The sequence below is a fragment of the Amblyomma mixtum genome, chromosome 8, assembly GCF_055824585.1.
Source record: "Amblyomma mixtum isolate Tamu chromosome 8, ASM5582458v1, whole genome shotgun sequence".
In the NCBI taxonomy this organism is placed as follows: domain Eukaryota; kingdom Metazoa; phylum Arthropoda; class Arachnida; order Ixodida; family Ixodidae; genus Amblyomma; species Amblyomma mixtum.
The window spans coordinates 39896474-39916414 of record NC_143019.1 but is presented as its reverse complement, the minus strand read 5'-3'; the positions used below and the strand labels follow the sequence as shown (position 1 = coordinate 39916414).

The following is a 19941-nucleotide window of genomic DNA, read 5'->3' as shown; positions in this document are numbered from 1 at the left end:
CCGCCATTTTGAAGTGAATGGTAGTGTAGCGTAGCCTCCGATATCCCCGCAAAAAATTTAATGTCTACGCACCCAGTTTAGTTGCGAAATCGGCCGTGGATGGCGACACCCGTACTTTCTTTTCGGGTCTTTATCAGCTTATAAAAGCTCCAATTTCGCTCGGAGTGGTGTCTGTTGTTAGAGTGCCGTAGTCCATTAATAATGAATAATGGCCAAGTTCAATTTGTCTTCAGTGGATAGTGAAAGATTTGTAAAGTTGTGAGCAAGCGAGAGGGGATCTTGATTGTCTGGCGAGGCTGATAGAATGATAATAGCCAGCTAGCGGGCCAGTCACTAACTGTTAATATGAAAACAATTTTCCTATCTGGCTTGAAAGGTTTTATTTCTAAATAATGCTGTGTGCATGAAAATTACAGGAACCGAAAAATCATTAGGACGCTCTACAAACGCCCAAAACTATAATTAGGCGTCCACGAGCAAGAAGAGCAAATATAAAAATTTAATGAATAACATCACTTGCTACCCCGAAAGCGGAAAAATGCAGCTCTCATCGAAATGAAGAAAACAACCAATCCGGCTGGAAAAATTTTAGTTCAAAATCATAGTGCGTACTAAATACGCAAATGGCCTAAGTTCATTCAAAACTGCATCAAGAGAAGGAAAACGAACAATGCAGCCGTATATGAGAACGATAAGTTGGTATAAAAATTGTAAACGTCATTGCTCCTCTGAAAACGTACAAAATTGATGCCGTAGTTCCTATTGTGAATGAATTACAGCAGCTACTTTAGAAAACGACTGTGAAAGACGGTTATTATTCAATTACTTTATTACAGCTCTAACTAAAAGGCTAATAAGTCCATGTTGAGTAAGCGTACAGGAACTTATTAAAATGTCCTCATTTTTTGCGGCCAATGTTTAGGTTTTTAATTATGATTGGGCATACTGAATTTGTTAATCTTTTGCTGCATAAAAGTTTAAGTGCATCAGAAGATGCCGCTGCTCTAAGAGGGTGGTATTTAGAGCTGTTTGTTGAAGGCCAATTACAAATGAGTGAAATTAAAATGGCACTCGTGACGAATGTCCTTAGATTAGGAAAAAAAAAAAGGCCAGGCTAGCCACGTCAGCTATACTTCCTGTTTGATTTTTGTTGGTTCTTCTGGAGCGGGTATTTGAAAGGTATTTTGGCAGTGTATCGTATCGCATAGGTTTTCCAGAACAGGGTAGACGTTAACAAAGCCGGGCGAAGGTTAAAAGGCGAAGGTTACCACAAATTTCTCGAACGCTTGTCGAACAGTGCGATTCTGAGAACAACATACGAAAGACCTTTAAGCGCTCAGATAGGCTCCATTGTCAGAATGTGGTATGCGTTTAATCATAACCTCGGTGACGTTTACCCTTGTGTACAAGGCGACAGGAAAGAATGCCCCATCACTCACTTTCAGGCAAGCTCCACGCTTCTGAGACAAACATCGTCGAAGTTTCGGAACACGCGTTTTAGTTTCCAGCGACGTTATGGTTGGCTTTCAATGCTGGAGTACCGCGGCCACCCACCGCACTCGGAAAGAAGACCGCATGACAATCGCGTGTCCTATGATCTTCTTTTGTGTCTCTCTGCAACGTTTGCGCCCACTCATTCACCCTTGAGTTCAGCACAGCCGCGCGCCACAGCAAGAGAGGCTTTTCCATAGTCAGACAGCGCACAAAAAACACCAGTGCACTAAGAAAGAAGGACACGGAAAAGAGCGTGGACAAGTGTCCCTGTCGTTTTTTCTTAGTGTCTTCGTGTTTTTTTTTTTGTGCGCTGTTTCGCGATGGGAAAGGTGAAGTGCCAACTGACCCAGCGTTCTATCTTGCTAAGCAACACAGTCACAGCGGCATAGTGTACTGGAATTTCTATGTAAGCCAATGAATCCCCGGTAGTCCAAACGATCGACGCTCTATTTTGTATTTCGAAACCGCAATGGCTTTTGAAATGTGTTACCGTACGCCGCGTGTCTCGGATTCCGTCCATTTCTGTCTAACCTGCGTGGTAAAAACTGCATGACCGCCCAGGAAATAAAGAGATGAAATGAATAATTACTGGCTGCACAGTGAAACAGTCACACCCAATGGAGTGAATTCTAAAATAAATTGGGTGAAATGAAGGTCCGAGTTCATGCATGCATGAATTTAGAAGCTCGGAAAAGCAGAAAAAAACGTGAATAGCCAAACTCAATGAAGATCTGACTGTAAGTTGGAGACAGCTCCAAACACACACATATTGATGCTTATTTGTTTACAATAGATACACCCACTACCCAATGGGTATTAAAACTCCACTGGACGTCCGCAGGACGTCCCAAGGACGTTCAAGGGAGTATTAGTGCCCATTGGCTACATACAGGCCCGCATGCCTATGGTGCAGAGAGACAGCCACACTATACCACACTACGATGGGATGCCAACACAACCCTGCAGTCCCAGCCATACACAGTGCCACACCGGATCAGTGGGAGGTAGTGCAGTCTAGCTGGGAATACATAGATCAACTTTCACTGGTCGAACGGACCCAAGAGAGAGAGAGAGAGAGAGACTCTTTAATGAAATGCAGAGAATTTAGCCGGCGTTTAAAATTCGCTGGCATGCTACTCTGCGTAGGAAGGGGAATTTGGGAGAAAAAGACAGAAGGAGAGCAGCGTGGAAGAGGTAAAAAAAAAAACAAAAAAAAACCCGAAGATAAAGCTTCCGCAGCAGCCGTACAAGACCTGGACTAGGGACGCCAACCATGAATGCTACCAGCACCCACTTTATGAACACAGATACACCTATAAGGGAGTAAAAAGGGAGTAAAGTTGTCCTCCAGAGCACACCCTTACTTAAAGAGTGTGCGCTAGAGGACTACTTTACTCCCCTTTTTAATCCTTTCAGTTTGGAGTGTAGGAACAGCGCGTAAACGTTTTAAGGCGAAAGCCTTTAATGCCTTATTGTCGTTGACAGAAGGTTGCCGACAGAAGGTTGTCAGCAGAGGTGTCATGCTTTTTCTAGTTAGACCAGAAAAAAAATTGTGCATGATGGCATTCGAACTACCATCCCTCCGTTCTGCAGCCGAGCGTGCTAATGGCTACGCTACTTCCTGCCAACGCATGTGTAGTTCTCCTTGTCTAGGACGCTGGAGAGTGTTTGCAGAAAGGCGTCGAATCAGACGGATGGCCTCCCAAACGCCCCCCAGTGTCTCCAGCATTTAAGATTCACAAAAAATTGTGTAATTAACATCTTAACCACACATTAGTGACACAAGCAGCAACACCGCGCTAAAGGCTTTCGCCTCGCCGCACTTTAGGTCAACAAAGTGCACCCCTGAATTTTTGACTCTCTCTCTCTCTAGAAATTCACCATACCAAGTGCCTCATAACTAAGCTTTGGAACGTAAGAATGTCTTAGTTTATAAGCAGTTTTATCATCGATTTCTCGTGAGAATCTTTATTCATATGTGGAAGTGTGTCCCCGAAGAACCAACGTAAACAAAACATTAACTATTGGAATGCCGCAGCAACGATGGTAAAATGACGAGAGGTTAGTGTCGACATGCTACAGATACAGACATCGAATGTCTGCATGAAGCATCCTTCGGGGTGCATGAATCGTAAAAAATAAAAGGAGATAAATATTTCACCGTGAACGAACTTGGCTGTTTTTATACTATACGTAAGATACGCAGAAAATGGTTGTCCAAGCACCTCATCATAAAAAATGTAAAATTTCTTCCGATTTCTAGCCGAGGAGAAACCTAAAGCGACATCGCTACATGATTGAAGATGCATTCTTTCGTTAAAGTTTCCATCCTCGTTTTTTCAAAGCTAGACAGCCATTTCTAATATTCTGGAAGCATAGGAAGTCTGCTTCAGTAGCACATTGGTGTTTTGTTTCACACTACAGATATAACGAGTAATTACATTGATTACAAGGAATTCGAAGCGGCGCTTCCAAAGTCGTAGAAGTTATGAATTGTTCATTTTATTTAAAGAAAAGCCCAAGCTTGCCATTTGGCTTGAGTGATAACAACTATTTGTTCATAGGAGGCTTGTCAAATCGTTGTTATCACTCAAGCCAAATGGCGAGCTTGGGCTTTGCTTTACAATGAACAATGAATCTTGAAATGGCGCTCATGGTAAATGTACTTCTGATGGGCCGAAGAAAACATTGGCAATGCTGGGTATGCCATTTTAAATTAAGTGTTTTTCTTTTTTAACATCGTTCTCTGACTAGCGTACTTATAGGAACTGCAGCATCTAGTGTCTACACAGATTCACGAAAGACGCCGCCGTTTAGACCTCCCTATCGAAGTGTGGGGCAATTTTTTCTTCTTGGATACGCCAATATGCATCGCTTAGTCGTCCTTCTCGCAGCGGCTGCTTTTACGACTTCAATATTTGCAGGTACGCTATGTTCTTTCCACTGCTGACCCTCAAGTAGAGAATAGCTGGTAATCAACAAAGTAGTTTAAACTTGATAAATAGTTATTCCAGTCTTAAATATGTCAGAATTGCACTCAGGTATACATTTACAACATTGAGCTTAATATGTTGACCCCGGATTTTATCTTCAGCATCATCATCATCAGCCTGACTACGTCCAGCTATAGTCCAGTGCAAGGCAAAAGCCTCTCCCATGTTTCTCCAATTAACGCTGTCCTTTGACAGCTGCGGCCACCGTATCCTCGCAAACTTCATCTCATTCGCCCACCTAACTTTCTGTCACCCCCCGCTACGCTGGACTTCTCTTGAATCCGCTATCATGCCTTCGCTTCACATGCCCTGCCCAAGCCCATTTCTTCCTTTTGATTTCGAATAGGATGTCACTAACTCATGTTTGTTCCCTCACCCACTCCGCCCGCTTCCGATCTCTTGGCGTTACACCTATAATTTTTCTTTAGCTCGCTGCGTTGTCCTCAATTTTTGCTTAACCATTTTCACTAGCCTCCACGTTTCTGTCGCGTAGGTGAGTGCCGGTAAGATACAGCTGTTGTATACTTTTCTCTTGACGGATATTTGTAAGGTCTTTTAACAACGGTTCACTAAAGGTGAGCAAATATAATTAACTGCAAGGTGGTACCGCGTAAAATGGAATAGAGAATTGAGCAATTTCAAAAGACGGATATTGCTTCCGTGTGCTCTAAGGGACTCTAAAGATATACAGTTAGATTTCGGCGGATATTAGAGGAAAGGGACTATAGAGACATAGCGCTAGAGAAAGCAACTTCCACCTTGTATATGAAGTACCTCATGACCTCAAGCATACCGGAAGCACGAAGATGTGCTGAAACCTTACTGTATAATCAGAAAGGGTGTATTCAAGAATTCAAGAAAATTGTTGAGTGATTTCTTTACTGTCCTTTCCTTATTAATGCATGCGCAAGGGATTGATTGATAACAACTTTTATTTCCACCGATGTAGGAGGCCCCCTACTCCCCGTCCCTGGCACGCAGGCCTAGGGGACGGGGGACGGGACCTCCGCGACTAAAGACTGGCGAAGATGCATTGTCTCTTCGCGGCTTCAGCCGCCAGGCGGACAGCTCGTTTCTGGTCGGCGGGGACCTCGCTTCGCAGAAGGGCCTCCCAGGATTCTCTACTCTTAATATTGTCCTCAGCACCCGGGGATCCAGGGCATTGCCAAATTATATGATCGAGGGTCCCCCTCGCTCCGCAGGTCTTACATTTGTCATCTTTTCTATCGTCTAACGTGGTTTGAAATAACCAGACGGGGGTAACGAAATTTCCGGCCTGTAATCGTCTCCAGGCGATGGCCTCTGTATTGGTGAAGTTTGGATCTGGTGGTGGCATTAGACGCCTGCCTAACCTGTAGTGCACGGCGATTTCCGCGTACGTTAGCATAAATAAATAAAACGTTCGTCCATCCCCTGGGGGTCGGGTGGCTCTACAGTTACCCGGAAGTAGAGATCTCGGGCTAACATGTGGGCCGCCTCGTTACCGGGGACGGATGTGTGTGCTGGGACCCAAATTAAGGTGATCTTGCGATCAATTTTGGCTGCGGACAGAATTCGAGCCGTTTCTGGCGAGACCCTGCCCTTTCCGATGTTGCAGATTGCTGTTTTGCTGTCACTAAGAATCAAACTAGCCTTGGTTCCGGCGCAAGCAAGCGCTATTGCGACCTCCTCGGCCGTATCTATGTTTCTACACCTAATGGAGGCGGCGGCGACTGGTGCACCTCGGCCGTCGACTACTGAGGCAACCGCCACCCCCGACCTGCCACTCGCTGCGTCCACGTAGGCAACCTCATTTGCCCTGAAATTCCCGGCCCTTTTAACCAGCGCCTCCGCCCTTTTCTCCCGTCTTTCCCTGTGATGTTCTGGGTGCATGTTGCGGGGGAGGGGGGGAACGATGATATTCTCGCGACATTGTGGCGGTAGGGCGACCTTGTCGCATATGCCCCTATCTACTTTTCGGCCGACCCACTCTAAGATGGTCCGGCCCGTATTCGTTGTACTCAGTCTTTCGAGCTGGGCGATTCGCACCGCCTCGGCGAGTTCAATCCAAGTATTATGCACCCCCATTTCCAACAGGCGGTCTGTAGAGGTAGAGATAGGTACACCCAGCGCCCTCTTGACGCAACGCCGAATAATTGCGTCGATCTTCTCTCTCTCGTTTACCCTAATATCGAGGAATGGCGTGGCATAGCATATTCGGCTAATAATATACGCCTGCGTCAGTTTCAAGAGGCTACTTTCTTTGAGGCCCCTGCCCTTCAGCGCGACCCTCCTGAAGATCCCTGTTACTTGCGCAGCGTAGTTGGTGAGCTTCTTGATCGTTCCTTCATTGTAACCGTCCTCTTGGATAAAAAGTCCGAGGATCCTGATGTGATTAACTTTCGGTACAGCTTTGCCCTCTACCTTAATTTCAAAATTCCAGGCGCGCTTGGAATCGCTGAATGACTTAGAGAAACCTTGAACTTCAATCAAATTGAACAACAGGCGGGTTTTTGGAAAGGATCACGACAATAGATCATGGATTGGATTGGATTGGAGCAAACTTTATTTGTGCCTGCAGTTCGTCTACGAGGCTGCCGTTACTCGGCGCGGGTCTCCGCTCGCCGTTGCCGGCTCGCTGGGTCCCTGCCTTTCGAACGCCCCGAGGACCTGCTGGACGGCCCATAACTGTTGGTCATGGTCGCTGCTCTTCGCGGCTGCCTTCAGCCGCGGCGGGATTGTTCCTAATCTTGCTTCCTTTGGATTTCTGATGCAGTCCCACAAGATGTGCGTGTGATCTGCCGGCTCCCTCCGGCCGACTCTACACGTATCGGTCGGGTAGGTCTCGGGCTACATGCGATGCATCAGTCCCGGGCTCGGTAGCGATCCGGTCTGGAGCTGTCTCAGTAGTACCGCCTCCGCTCGACTCAGCCTCGGGTGCGGGGGTGGGAGAGAGTCCTGCGAGCCAGGCGGTAGGCCTTCGTGATTTCGCTGTAGTCGGTCATGCGGTCCTTGGCTCCGAACCACGTCGGACGGTGTGTTGCCGGGGCGCGGTTGGTTAGCGCTCGCGCCGCTGCGTGTGCCGTCTCATTGTGGTTCGCACTGCGTTCCGACGCGTCGCCCGCGTGCGCCGGAAACCACTTGATTCTTACTATTCGGTCTTGCAGTTTAGTCGCTCGTAGTACGCGCTCGGCCTCCCTGCAGACTTGGCCTTTGGCGAAGTTTTGCACCGCCTGTCTCGAGTCACTCAGCACCGTGTAGCAGTCTGCGTCGGCGATGGCCAGGGCGATGGCCACCTCCTCTGCTTGTTCCGCTCCGGCGCTTCTCACGCTCGCTGCCGTCCTCGTGGCGCCGGTCGACGCCTCTATGACGACCGCTGCGAAGGCGTTCCGTTGGTATTCGGCCGCGTCCACGTACCGCGCGTGCTCGTCGTTGGCGTGCAGGTCGATGAGAGCCTTGGCCCTCGCCGCTCTTCTTCCCTTGTTATACTCGGGGTTCATGTTCTTGGGTATGGGGTCGATTCTGGTCCGGCGTCGGACCTCCTCGGGGACGGGGAGCTTCGTCTCCGCCTCGTTCGAGTGTCCTATTCCCAGGTCGTCCAGTATCTTCCTCCCGGCTTTGGTCGCAGACAGCCGCTCCAGTTGAGAGGTCCGTGGCGCTTCGGCTATTTCTTCGAGCGTGTTGTGCATCCCGAGTTGTAAGAGGCGGGTCGTGCTCGTGGACTCGAACAGGCCCAGCGCCGCCTTGTACGCTCTCCTGATGATTACATTAATTTTGTTGCGTTCGTGTTGCAGCCATCTGTGGTAGGCTGCAACGTACGCGACGTGGCTGATGATGAAGGATTGGACGAGCCTGATTAGGCTCTCCTCTCTCATGCCAGCCTTCTGGGAAGTGACTCTTTTGAGGGGTCGCATAGCGTTGGCCGCTTTTGCCGTGAGACGGGCGATGGTTTCGCCGTTTCTTCCATGCTTTTCGATGACCATGCCTAGGATCCTGATTTTGCTGACCTCGGTGATCACGTTGCCGGATTTGGTTACGATTCTGATTTTTTCGCATTCGCGTTGTCTGGTCTTGCATCTGCCATTGTTGGTAGGTGGGAGTATGAGGAGCTCCGATTTGCTCGGCGAACATCTCAAGCCGGTGCCTTCCAGGTGGTCTTCTATCGCGTCGACGGCGGCTTGCAGAGCGCCCTCGATGTGGGCGTCGCTGCCGCCGGTCACCCACAGTGTGATATCGCCCGCGTAGATGGTGTGCCTGACGTCTTCGATGTCCGCGAGCTTCTCGGCCACTCCGATCATTACCAGGTTGAACAGCATCGGCAAAATGACCGATCCCTGCGGTGTGCCGGTGCTCCCGAGCTTCTTCTCTTGCGTTTGTAGGTCGCCTGCTCGTAGCTCGGCGGTCCTGTCCGTGAGGAAGTCCTTGATGTAGTTGTAGGATCTTTCGCCCATGTATAGCTTAGACACTTGGGACAGAATCGCCGAGTTTTTCACATTATCAAAGGCGCTCTTTAGGTCGAGACCCAGGATTGCCTTGTTGTCGCGGGCGCTGCCGCCATTGTCTATGATTTGGTATTTGAGCTGCAGAATCGCGTCCTGCGTGCTGAGGTGCTGTCTGAAGCCGATCACCGTGGCCGGATACAGCCCTTCTCGTTCCAGGTAGTCTTGCCACCTGTTGAGCAGGACGTGCTCCAGCACCTTGCCCGCGCAGGACGTGAGCGAGATGGGCCGAAGGTTGTCCGTGTTCGGTGGCTTCCCCGGCTTGGGTATCAGGATAGTCTTGGCTGTCTTCCACTGCTTTGGTAGCGCGGCCGCTCTCCAGCACTTGTTGAAGTATTTTGCGAGGTTCTCAATCGAGCCGTCGTCGAGGTTCTTGAGCGCCTTGTTCGTGACGAGGTCCGGGCCAGCTGCCGACCGGCTGTTGAGGGCGTGCAGGGCCGCGCGGACCTCCTCGACGTCGATGTCACGATCGAGCTTCGCGTTGGGTAGGCCGCCGTACGGCGCGTGTTGTTCGGTGGGTGTAGTGGGCTGGTATTTGTCATTGATGCGCCTGGTGACTTCATCGGCGCCGTGTACCGAGACCGCCCGATGTATGAGCTTGGCGAGTCTGTCCCTTTGGTGCGACTTGGTCTTGGTTTCGTCGAGCAGGTGCCGCAGCAGGTTCCACGTCTTCCCGCTATGCATCTGCCCGTCTGCCGCGTTGCAGATCTCGATCCACTGTTGCGTGCATAGAGCGCGGCAGTGCTCCTCGATCGCTCGGTTGACCTCCGCCACCTTCTTTCTGAGTCTGCGGTTGAGCCGTTAGTTCTTCCAGCGACTGAGTATTGACTGCTTGGCTTCGATGAGATGCGCTAGCCGGCTGTCTACTTTATCAATCGCAGCGTCCGTTTCAATTTCTTTGGTCGCGTCGCGTACGCTCTTGGTGATTTCGGCCGTCCACGTCTCTATGTCTTCGATCTCGCCGTCAGCGTCTGTCTTCTGGCTTCTGGCGTCTCGGAAGGCCCATCTGTGTGTTTTGATGCTGGTGTCGTTGTGTTCCGGTATGCTGATTTCCACGATGGTGTGGTCGCTGCCGAGGTCAGTTCCCGTGTTTCGCCAGGCGATCGCGCCCCGGACGTCGTTCTTGACGAACGTGAGGTCCGGAGTGGTGTCCCGGGGCACAGAGTTACCGATTCTCGTCCGATGCGCCGGGTCCATGATGAGGGTGAAGTCGAGTTCCATGGCGTCTTGGTACAGGTCGCGGCCCTTTGCTGTGTACTTGTTGTAGCCCCAGGCTGGGTTCATCGCGTTGAAGTCGCCGCAGACGATTAGCGTGTTGCGGCCTGCCGCGGTGCTGGCTCTGTGTAGTATTGTTTTGAATCTCTGTTTTCTCTGCGATGGGTTGCTGTATATGTTGAGCAGAAAAATGCTTCCTTTTCTCTTCTTGCCCGGGATGATTTCGGTGAGTGTGTGCTCGATCTTGATATTGCTTTGCAGCTCGTGCTCAACGAACGTGAGTCCCTTCCTGACCAGGGTGCACAGGCCTCTCCCGTCGGGCTGGCCCTTGTGCACTCTGTAGCCGGGCAGGGACGGTGCGTCGGTGAGCGTTTCTTGTAATAGGATCACGTCTGGTTTGTGCGCGGCATGTGCGATGTGCTGTTGGATGACTGCCTTCTTCCTTCCGAGGCCGCGACAGTTCCACTGCCACGCTGTTACGGCTGCTGCTGTTGTTGCGTTGGCAGCCATGGTTGCGTTGGTGTGTACGCGGTTCCCTGGTTGGGTGGATGTTGCGCGAAGAGGGGCGCAAACGTCGGGTGGCTCACTATCGGCTGTAGGGTCCTTTCGATGTAGGCGAATCTGTTCGTGTTCTCGGCTTGGTAGGTCTCCATTGTTCGTTTCATTGCTGTCACTGCTGCGATGTTCGCCGTGATTAATTGTTCGAGTTTGGTGAACCTCGCTTCGAATTGGGCCTCGGGGTTGTCGATTCGATTGTTCTCTGTTTGCTTGCGCGTGGCCTTGACGGCTCGCTTCTTAGGTGCCAGTTCCTCTACGGCTGTCTCCTGGGTGTTCATGGTTGTTTCGTCGGTCGTGCTTGTGCTTGGCGTGAGTCTCTGTGGAGGCTCGTTGTTGCATAGCAGCAACTTACGGATCTCGGCGATCTCTCTCGTGTGGCTGCTGTTTAATCGTGCGCAGCGCCGCGTTCTCTTGTCTTAATGTCTCGTTGGCTTCTCGCATCTTGTTTATATCGTCTTTCTTCGTGGCTTCGGTGTTTTTATGCGCGTTCCTTATATTGTTCCCTTTAGCTGCGTCAGCCCAGCTGACTCGCTCACGTGATGGTGACCTTTTCCTACTGAGGCTTCTCTTGCAGCTGCGGTCTCTGGAATTTGGCGCGCGGTTCTCTGATGGAGTCCTTGACTTTCCCGCAGCTGGCGGCTTGTCGAGTGGCGGGAAATCGCTCTCCGACAGCAGCTGGCGTTCGGCCTGTCGGCGCTCCCATTGTCGCTTGCACACTACGTAGGCGATCTTGTATTTCGCCTTGCACGTTCGGTCTCCGGTCGGGTGTTCGTCCCCGTACAGCTTACATTTAGGGGTACAGCGATGGTCTTCTTTGGGGTTGGCGAGTCCGCAGGCCAGGCACGTCTTGATTTTGGGGGTCGGGCACACGTCCTTTCGGTGTCCCACTCGGCCGCACTGCTTGCAAACGTCGATCTGTTTCCTGTAGAGGCGGCACGGTATCAGGGTGACTCCGTATCGGACGAAGTTCGGTACCTTGGGTCCCTGGAACACCACGATCGCGGTGGTCGTGCTGCCGATCCTCTTTGCGCCCACTGCTAGCGGGTTTCTCTCGTTGACGATGTTCCTATCTATCTCGTCGGTGCTCGCGTCGATGGGGATGCCTCTGATGGCGCCCTTTACGGTGTCGTGAGGAGCCGTGCGATATGCGCTGACTTCGTAGGAGTTGTCTTGAATATAGATTTCCGGGATTTTAACGTACCTAGGCGCGTTGTCTTCGTTCGGTGTACTGACGACCATGATGTTCTGTTGCCTGTTGGGGCAGACGGTGTCCGCGGCGCTTTCCTCGCTCGTGATCTTGGCCGCGGCGAGTATGGCCGCAGCGACGGTGGTGGTGCCGGTCTTGACGATGTCCAGTCCCCCTCTGGGTCTGACGACTATCTTGCTCTCTTCCAGTGGCATGGCTGACATGCGTGCTGCCTTGATGGCCGAGGTTCTGACGTTCTTGTGGAATTTCGATTTCGAGCTTGTTTGACTCCCGCCGGGTCCGTCAGGCTTGCCGCCGTCGGGGGTCCGCTGGCGCAGCCACGACATGCGTTCCCCCGCGAGCGTCCATCCGGCGTCGTTGTGGTATTCCTCTGGTGATATCTCTTTTCCTTGAACTTGAACGCACATTTGGTTGTCCACGATCATTGTAGACGTAGCGGACGCCTCCTTCGTCGTAACGGACGCCTCCATCTCGGCCGCCGCCGAGGAGTACGGCAGGCGGCGACCGGTGCGACGGTGCTGGGCCTAGCGTCCGCGGGACAAGCTTAGGCCTAGCACTCCTTCACACGGTGGCGGTAGAAAAAGTCACAAAATTTGGCAAAGAAAAACGCACCTCTAGGGTCAGCGGGTATCGGTCGATGCCGCTCGCCTTCACGGACACATTGGTGCAAGGAAAACTTTGTTTCGAGGTAATTAGCACTGCGTAATTGGTTAGCAGTGACAGAGCCGATGTGAACACGTCTGCTCCGGCGGCATGGAGCCAGCGTTCCGTACCACAATAGATCATGTTTATATCATTAATCAGGCAGCTGAGCAATGCTCAAGCAATCCCTTAGGCAGTAATAAGGGAGCAATTACTCGTTTGCATCCACCCAAGCGAACTCGTACGGCTACGAAGAAAAGCTATAAAACAAACAAACTTTAAAGTAACATGTCCAACATACTGGGACACAAATTTTGAGAACTGAAAAATTCTAACGTACTGTTATGGAAATATTGAAGGCAGTGGTCGCTTCTTCTGATATGTAGCAAAATCTTTCATTTAAAGTGTTTCCATCGATCCCATCGAAAGGCAAAAACTGCCATAGAAAGCCAATGGGGAACGCTTTTGACGATAGCGAGAACGTTAATAGGAAAAATTTCAATAATGCCTTGGGGTGTTCAGCGGTTAATATGAATGTTAGAGTGCAATGTTACATTATATGAAGCAATTGCGTTCGTAAAGGTTTCCCGCTCAAAAATGCTTTTGTCCAGTATTGTTGAGTTGGTTAGCTCAGTTGGTGAGGTAACTGGCCGGAGATATATATATATATATATATATATATATATATATATATATATATATATATATATATATATATATATATTAAGCAAACAAGGGAAGGGGAATTGAGGGGCCCGTTATAAATATGACAGAAGCCAACAGCCACAGAAACCAAGGGGCAGAGGGGATTTTTAATTAATTTTGTGGTGTTGATCAATTTAGAATAATACTGAATATGTTATCGATTAAAGGTTTTGATTAGAAAAGCAGAAGAAAAAACAACCACATACCGCCGGTGGGATACGAACCCACGACCTCCGAATTACGCGTCCGGTGCTCTACCTCTGAGCTACGGCGACGGCTGTCAAATCTTCTGCTTTCGGGGGTATTTATGTTTACAAGTAACCTAACCTTGAGAGTGTTCATCAGCGCCACCCACGTTCATAAGCGGCGGACGTAGAACGTCCTGAGTTACCGCAGGTGTGACGTAGAACGTCATCGAACGGTGAAGGTGGAAGCTGCGTGAGAACCCTCTTATGCTTCCTATGGCGTCAAGGCTGCCAGAACCGAGGCCCTCGCTAAGAAATTAAGCAAACAAGGGAAGGGGAATGAGGGGCTCGTTATAAATATGACAGAAGCCAACAGCCACAGAAACCAAGGGGCAGAGGGGATTTTTAATTAATTTATTTATTTTGTGGTGTTGATCAATTTAGAATAATACTGAATATGTTATCGAACAAAGGTAATTGATTAGAAAAGCAGAAGAAAAAACAACCACATGCCGCCGGTGGGATACGAACCCACGACCTCCGAATTACGCGTCCGGTGCTCTACCTCTGAGCTACGGCGACGGCTGTCAAATCTCCTGCTTTCGGGGGTATTTATGTTTACAAGTAACCTAACCTTGAGAGTTCTGTCATATTTATAACGAGCCCCTCATTCCCCTTCCCTTGTTTGCTTAATTGCTTAGCGAGGGCCTCGGTTCTGGCAGCCTTGACGCCATAGGAAGCATAAGAGGGTTCTCACGCAGCTTCCACCTTCACCGTTCGATGACGTTCTACGTCACACCTGCGGTAACTACGGACGTTCTACGTCCGCCGCTTATGAACGTGGGTGGCGCTGATGAACACTCTCAAGGTTAGGTTACTTGTAAACATAAATACCCCCGAAAGCAGAAAATTTGACAGCCGTCGCCGTAGCTCAGAGGTAGAGCACCGGACGCGTAATTCGGAGGTCGTGGGTTCGTATCCCACCGGCGGCATGTGGTTGTTTTTTCTTCTGCTTTTCTAATCAATTCCCTTTAATCGATAACATATTCATTATTATTCTAAATTGATCAACACCACAAAATAAATAAATTAATTAAAAATCCCCTCTGCCCCTTGGTTTCTGTGGCTGTTGGCTTCTGTCATATTTATAACGAGCCCCTCATTCCTCTTCCCTTGTTTGCTTAATTGCTTAGCGAGGGCCTCGGTTCTGGCAGCCTTGACGCCATAGGAAGCATAAGAGGGTTCTCACGCAGCTTCCACCTTCACCGTTCGATGACGTTCTACGTCACACCTGCGGTAACTCAGGACGTTCTACGTCCGCCGCTTATGAACGTGGGTGGCGCTGATGAACACTCTCAAGGTTAGGTTACTTGTAAACATAAATACCCCCGAAAGCAGAAGATTTGACAGCCGTCGCCGTAGCTCAGAGGTAGAGCACCGGACGCGTAATTCGGAGGTCGTGGGTTCGTATCCCACCGGCGGCATGTGGTTGTTTTTTCTTCTGCTTTTCTAATCAATTACCTTTAATCGATAACATATTCAGTATTATTCTAAATTGATCAACACCACAAAATAAATAAATTAATTAAAAATCCCCTCTGCCCCTTGGTTTCTGTGGCTGTTGGCTTCTGTCATATATATATATATATATATATATATATATATAGAGAGAGAGAGAGAGAGCACCGGACGCGTAATTCGGAGGTCGTGGGTTCGGATCCCACCGGCGGCATGTGGTTGTTTTTTCTTCTGCTTTTCTAATCAATTAGCTTTAAGCGACAACATATTCAGTAATATTCTTACTTGATCAACACCACAAAAAAATAAATTAATTAAAAAAATCCCCTGTGCTCCTTGGTTTGTGTGGCTGTTGGCTTCTCTCATATATATACAGGATGTTTCACCTAAGACTTTCTGCAATTTTTAAAAATAAGATATTTGAATTAGATGCGCGCTTTTTCTGGCATAGCATTGTCAGTGGTGTATACATCATAATGCAGCTAAGACGTGCTAACTAGCAGGCTTGTTAACCAATATTTAATAGTTAACTTTTAAACTATTACCGTTGGGCTCCTTAATTATCGAGAGGCATGCAGCCCACCGTAAGCAATGTCCATATCCGTTTTTAGAATTTCGAGAACGCGATTATCCTCGGCGCTGTGGCCCAACAAATTTCGCCTACATCGCGCCAAAATACATGCGGTTTGAGAAGCTTGCAGGCAAAGCAACCTCTCCAGTGAACCTAACTCGTCGAAATAGCCAAAATTTGTTGGGCCACAGCGCCGAGGATAATCGCGTTCTCGAAATTCTAAAAACGGATATGGACATTACTTACGGTGGGCTGCATGCCTCTCAATAATTAAGGAACCCAACGGTAATAGTTGAAAAGTTAACTATTAAATATTGGTTAACAAGCCTGCTAGTTAGCACGTCTTAGCTGCATTATGATGTACTACACCACTGACAATGCTATGCCAGAAAAAGCGCGCATCTAATTCAAATAGCTTATTTTTAAAAATTGCAGAAAGTCTTAGGTGAAACACCCTGTATATATATATATATATATATATATATATATATATATATATATATATATATATATATATGAGAGAGAAGCCACAGCCACAGATACCAAGAGACACGAGGGATTTTTAATTAATTTATTTATTTTGTGCTGTTGTTCGATTAAGAATATCACTGAATATGTTACCGCTTAAAGGTAATTGATTAGAAAAGCAGAAGAAAAAACAACCACATGCCGCCGGTGGGATCCGAACCCACGACCTCCGAATTACGCGTCCGGTGCTCTACCGCTGAGCTACGGCGACGGCTGTCAATTCTTCTGCTTTCGGGGGTATTTATGTTTACAAATAACCTAACCTTTAGAGTGTTCAACAGCGCCACCCACGCTCTTAAGCGGCGGACGTAGCACGTCCTGAGTTACCGCTGATGTGACGTAGAACGTCATTGAACGGCGAGAGTGGAAGCTGTGTGAGAACCCTCTTATGCTTCCTATGGCGTCAAGGCTGCCAGAACCGAGGACCTCGCTAAGCAATTAAGCAAACAAGAGAGGGGGGATGAGGGGCTCGTTATAAATATGAGAGAAGCCAACAGCCACAGATACCAAGAGACACGAGGGATTTTTGATTAATTAATTTATTTTGTGCTATTGTTCGATTAAGAATATTACTGAATATGTTACCGCTTAAAGGTAATTGATTAGAAAAGCAGAAGAAAAAACAACCACATGCCGCCGGTGGGATCCGAACCCACGACCTCCGAATTACGCGTCCGAATTACATAACCGACATGTTGGTAGGTACACCGCCAATCGCCGTTAATTATTCCATGTGATTTTTATTCTCACTACAAGCTGTGAAAGTAATATATTCTAAATGTTACCCATTTGTTCTTATGCAATTTGTTCTTGTTGTACAATTTCCTACGACAATTTTTTTTTTCTGAAGGAGACACAAATGAAGACAGAATCGACGGTGCACGTGAGAAGATGTGCATAGACCGGAATACGAGCGTCGACTTGGACGGGTGTGGTCCAGGCAGATATTTCGCGACAATGTACATCTACAACGAAACAAACCGCACGTGCCACGAATTACCTGAGAGCATATGCATCCGCGGTCCCGAGTACGGAGTCTTTTTCGACGTCTTCACATGCGCAATCACCTGCACCGGAGGTATGTGTACTCCATACCTACAAGGAATATACAGAAGGAGCGGTCAAACAGAGCGCGCTCACTACTGGAGTTGGAAGCCTTGAAGAGAATTTTATTGGACCGTTGTCTGAAAAGGAACAACCGTCCCTCGGTTGTACAAATTTACAGCGCGGCGACTGATGTCGCCAGCTACACAAAGCCTCACTATGTGTTGTGCTGTGTTGAGTTTTATGGCACATAGGCAACTGAGGTCATCATGCGCCAAGCACAAGGTATTGGAAAAGTTTTTGTTGAGTATTATAGAAATGTAAAAAATCATCTCGGGTGTAGAGGCCCTCAAATGTTAATACTACCTAGTGAACACATACAAATTTTAGAAATGGCTACTAGTAAAAGCTTTGAAGGGGGCTGGGAAACCTCAGTAGCTATCCTTGGCTGGACAAGGATATTGAGACTCCCAACCAACCAAAATTGAAACCTCAGCCTTCTTTTCAGGCGTGGCCGCGCTGTCGTCAAAAAAAAAAAACAAACAAAACTAAACAATGTCAACATCTTCCACATCACAAAAGAGATTAAATAAATGATTTTCGGCGGCATTAAATATTCGAAAGGCTCCATTTGGCCAGTGTGCAAGGTGTGAAAGCCAACTTCAAGAGCCATCAAAAGCGCAATTTTCAAGTTTAATATCTCAAAGCACCATACCAATCCTAAGATTTGAACGAAAAAGCACGCCTTTGATTTCGAGAGAGGCTTCGATTTCACGATATAGTCGTGCGCCATAAGACCAGTAATGAACTTTGCTCAATATATGATAATTTAGGCTGTTGGTCTCATGTGGTTTTTGGATTTTTCTACTGCTGCTAAATACATATTACCCGGAGAGGCGAAAATTTTGGTGTTAATCTTGGTATTATATGGAGCTGTCAGTAACGTATGTGCGCAGTTGGCTGTTTTTCCCACAGGCACCCGTAGTGATGCGTCACAAAACAAAAATTTGTTCATCCCGGTTTCCCGCTTTAAACCGCTACTACCAGTTTTTTAGTGCGACAGTATTAGTGTTGCAATGAGTTAACGTCGCACCAAAATTGCTCTGATTTCCGGTGCCACGAAATTCACTGTTTGGTCGATAAAGGTCACGTGACCTTGTAACGCAATCACAACCTGCTCTGGTGGTCCACCTTGATTGGTCAAGAAAGGTCTGTGATCCGGTGACGTCATCATATTAACCTGCCTACCGTGGAAGGTGGCAATTCCAAGGCATTAGAGTTGTCGTGACACCTCGCCACTTACTCGCCGGGTTGTAAGCAACCTAGTTTTTTGACAGCAACAGAGATAGAGGATCGAAATTTAAAAAAAAAAACTTTAAAAAAGTGATATAAGCAAATGTAGGCACTGTCACAGCATAGCGGATACCTGCTAGCAGTCCGAATATGGCAGTTGATGGACCGACAATTCAAAAAAAATCTGACGCAAAAAAAAAGAGGCAAAAGTTTGAACACAAGCTGCGACAAATTTGAAATTCAGTGCTACTGCATTCCACTCTAAAGATTACTTAAACGTCACATAGTTTTTTCCTGTATACTTGCATAATGCATAGTTACTCAATGTTACCGCGTAAATCACTCCGCCTAGGCAAAGGTCCTGAATCATGCTTTCTGGGACCACATGAACCAGCCAACAACGAAACATGCGAGGTGAAAGAACGCATGTGGTACGATAGTACAAATTCTTGTGAACCAAATAGAGCATGGTTTTACAACGCATCTTCGGAGCAATGTGAGGAGTACAGAACATGCCGGAATCCACAAAAATTCCCCGAAGGCGTCAACGGGTTCTTCCACCGTTTTTTCTGCGGGAAATATTGCGGGTGAGTGTTCACAGAGCTTATATTAGCACAGTAGTATTATCCAAGCATATAAGAGGCTAATCATAACATAGCATGCATCCCAACACTCTCTGTCTTGCTTGTGCTCGTCCTGTTTACGATGCACAGCTTTCAGGCCGGTCCACAGCAGTACCATGCTTTAGTCAGAGCATGCAGCTGCCTGGCCTGTCATTGCAAGGCTCATATGCTCTTCCAATTTTAAGCACAGCCACTGGGCTTCCTAAGTTAAGCAGAACTCTCAATGACGTGGATAACTTGAGTCCAGGTGAATGGTATGATCATTCCATTCTCTTAACCCTCAACCTTAAAAAAAAGTGTACTATCAGCGTCAATTGAAACGCGAACAGCACAACTCGCAGATATTACACTAGGGAGGCAAAATACATGAGCAGTTGATTTTCCTATCGAAGCCGAAAAGACCGCTCTTCTGAAATGTTAATAGCCCACGCCTGTATTTAGCCTCCAGCCTCTAATATGCTTGATTTTTTGTGCTCGCGTTTCAGGTGTTTTGTTCGCATTTCATTTGACGCTGATAGTACATTAAAAGAGAGTGAGTCATGAGCTGGTAGGAGTAAGCAAAAATGACAAAATTCTCTAACCATTATAAAAATATGTATTTCATTATACACATTAAAGAACTGCTGAACCCAACGTAGTGACGGATTGTTACAATATTAAGTGACTTGTGCGATTCGACATTAAATTATTCAAGTAGTCTGCCAGACTATTGCCCACTTTTGTGGTTTTTCATTTAAATTCGATTGATTATACACATTTACAATAAATAACCCAAACCTCGTGTCCCCTGCACCTTAAGACTCAGTGGCTCTATGGTAGCTAGGCAAAAAAAAAAAAGTGAAGTTATTATCATAGTGACTCAAGGCCCGTTCCAAAAGTAAGCGCGT

At 47.9% G+C, this 19941-nt stretch overlaps 1 protein-coding gene across 2 annotated transcripts in view; it reads left to right on the top strand.

Annotated features, from left to right (window-relative positions):
* Positions 1 to 19941, top strand: part of LOC149332163 (uncharacterized) — a 39433-nt gene that overhangs the window by 5990 nt on the left and 13502 nt on the right. Inside the window, exons 1-3 of one of the 2 annotated variants that reach the window (XM_089557108.1) lie at positions 4139 to 4418; positions 16945 to 17172; positions 18784 to 19018. In XM_089557108.1, coding sequence (XP_089413234.1) covers positions 4361 to 4418; positions 16945 to 17172; positions 18784 to 19018 — 521 coding nt within the window. In that variant the 5' untranslated portion in view covers positions 4139 to 4360. Of the gene's footprint in view, positions 1 to 4138; positions 4419 to 16944; positions 17173 to 18783; positions 19019 to 19941 lie in introns of those variants that run through there. The other variant, XM_089557109.1, reaches the window with a different exon arrangement.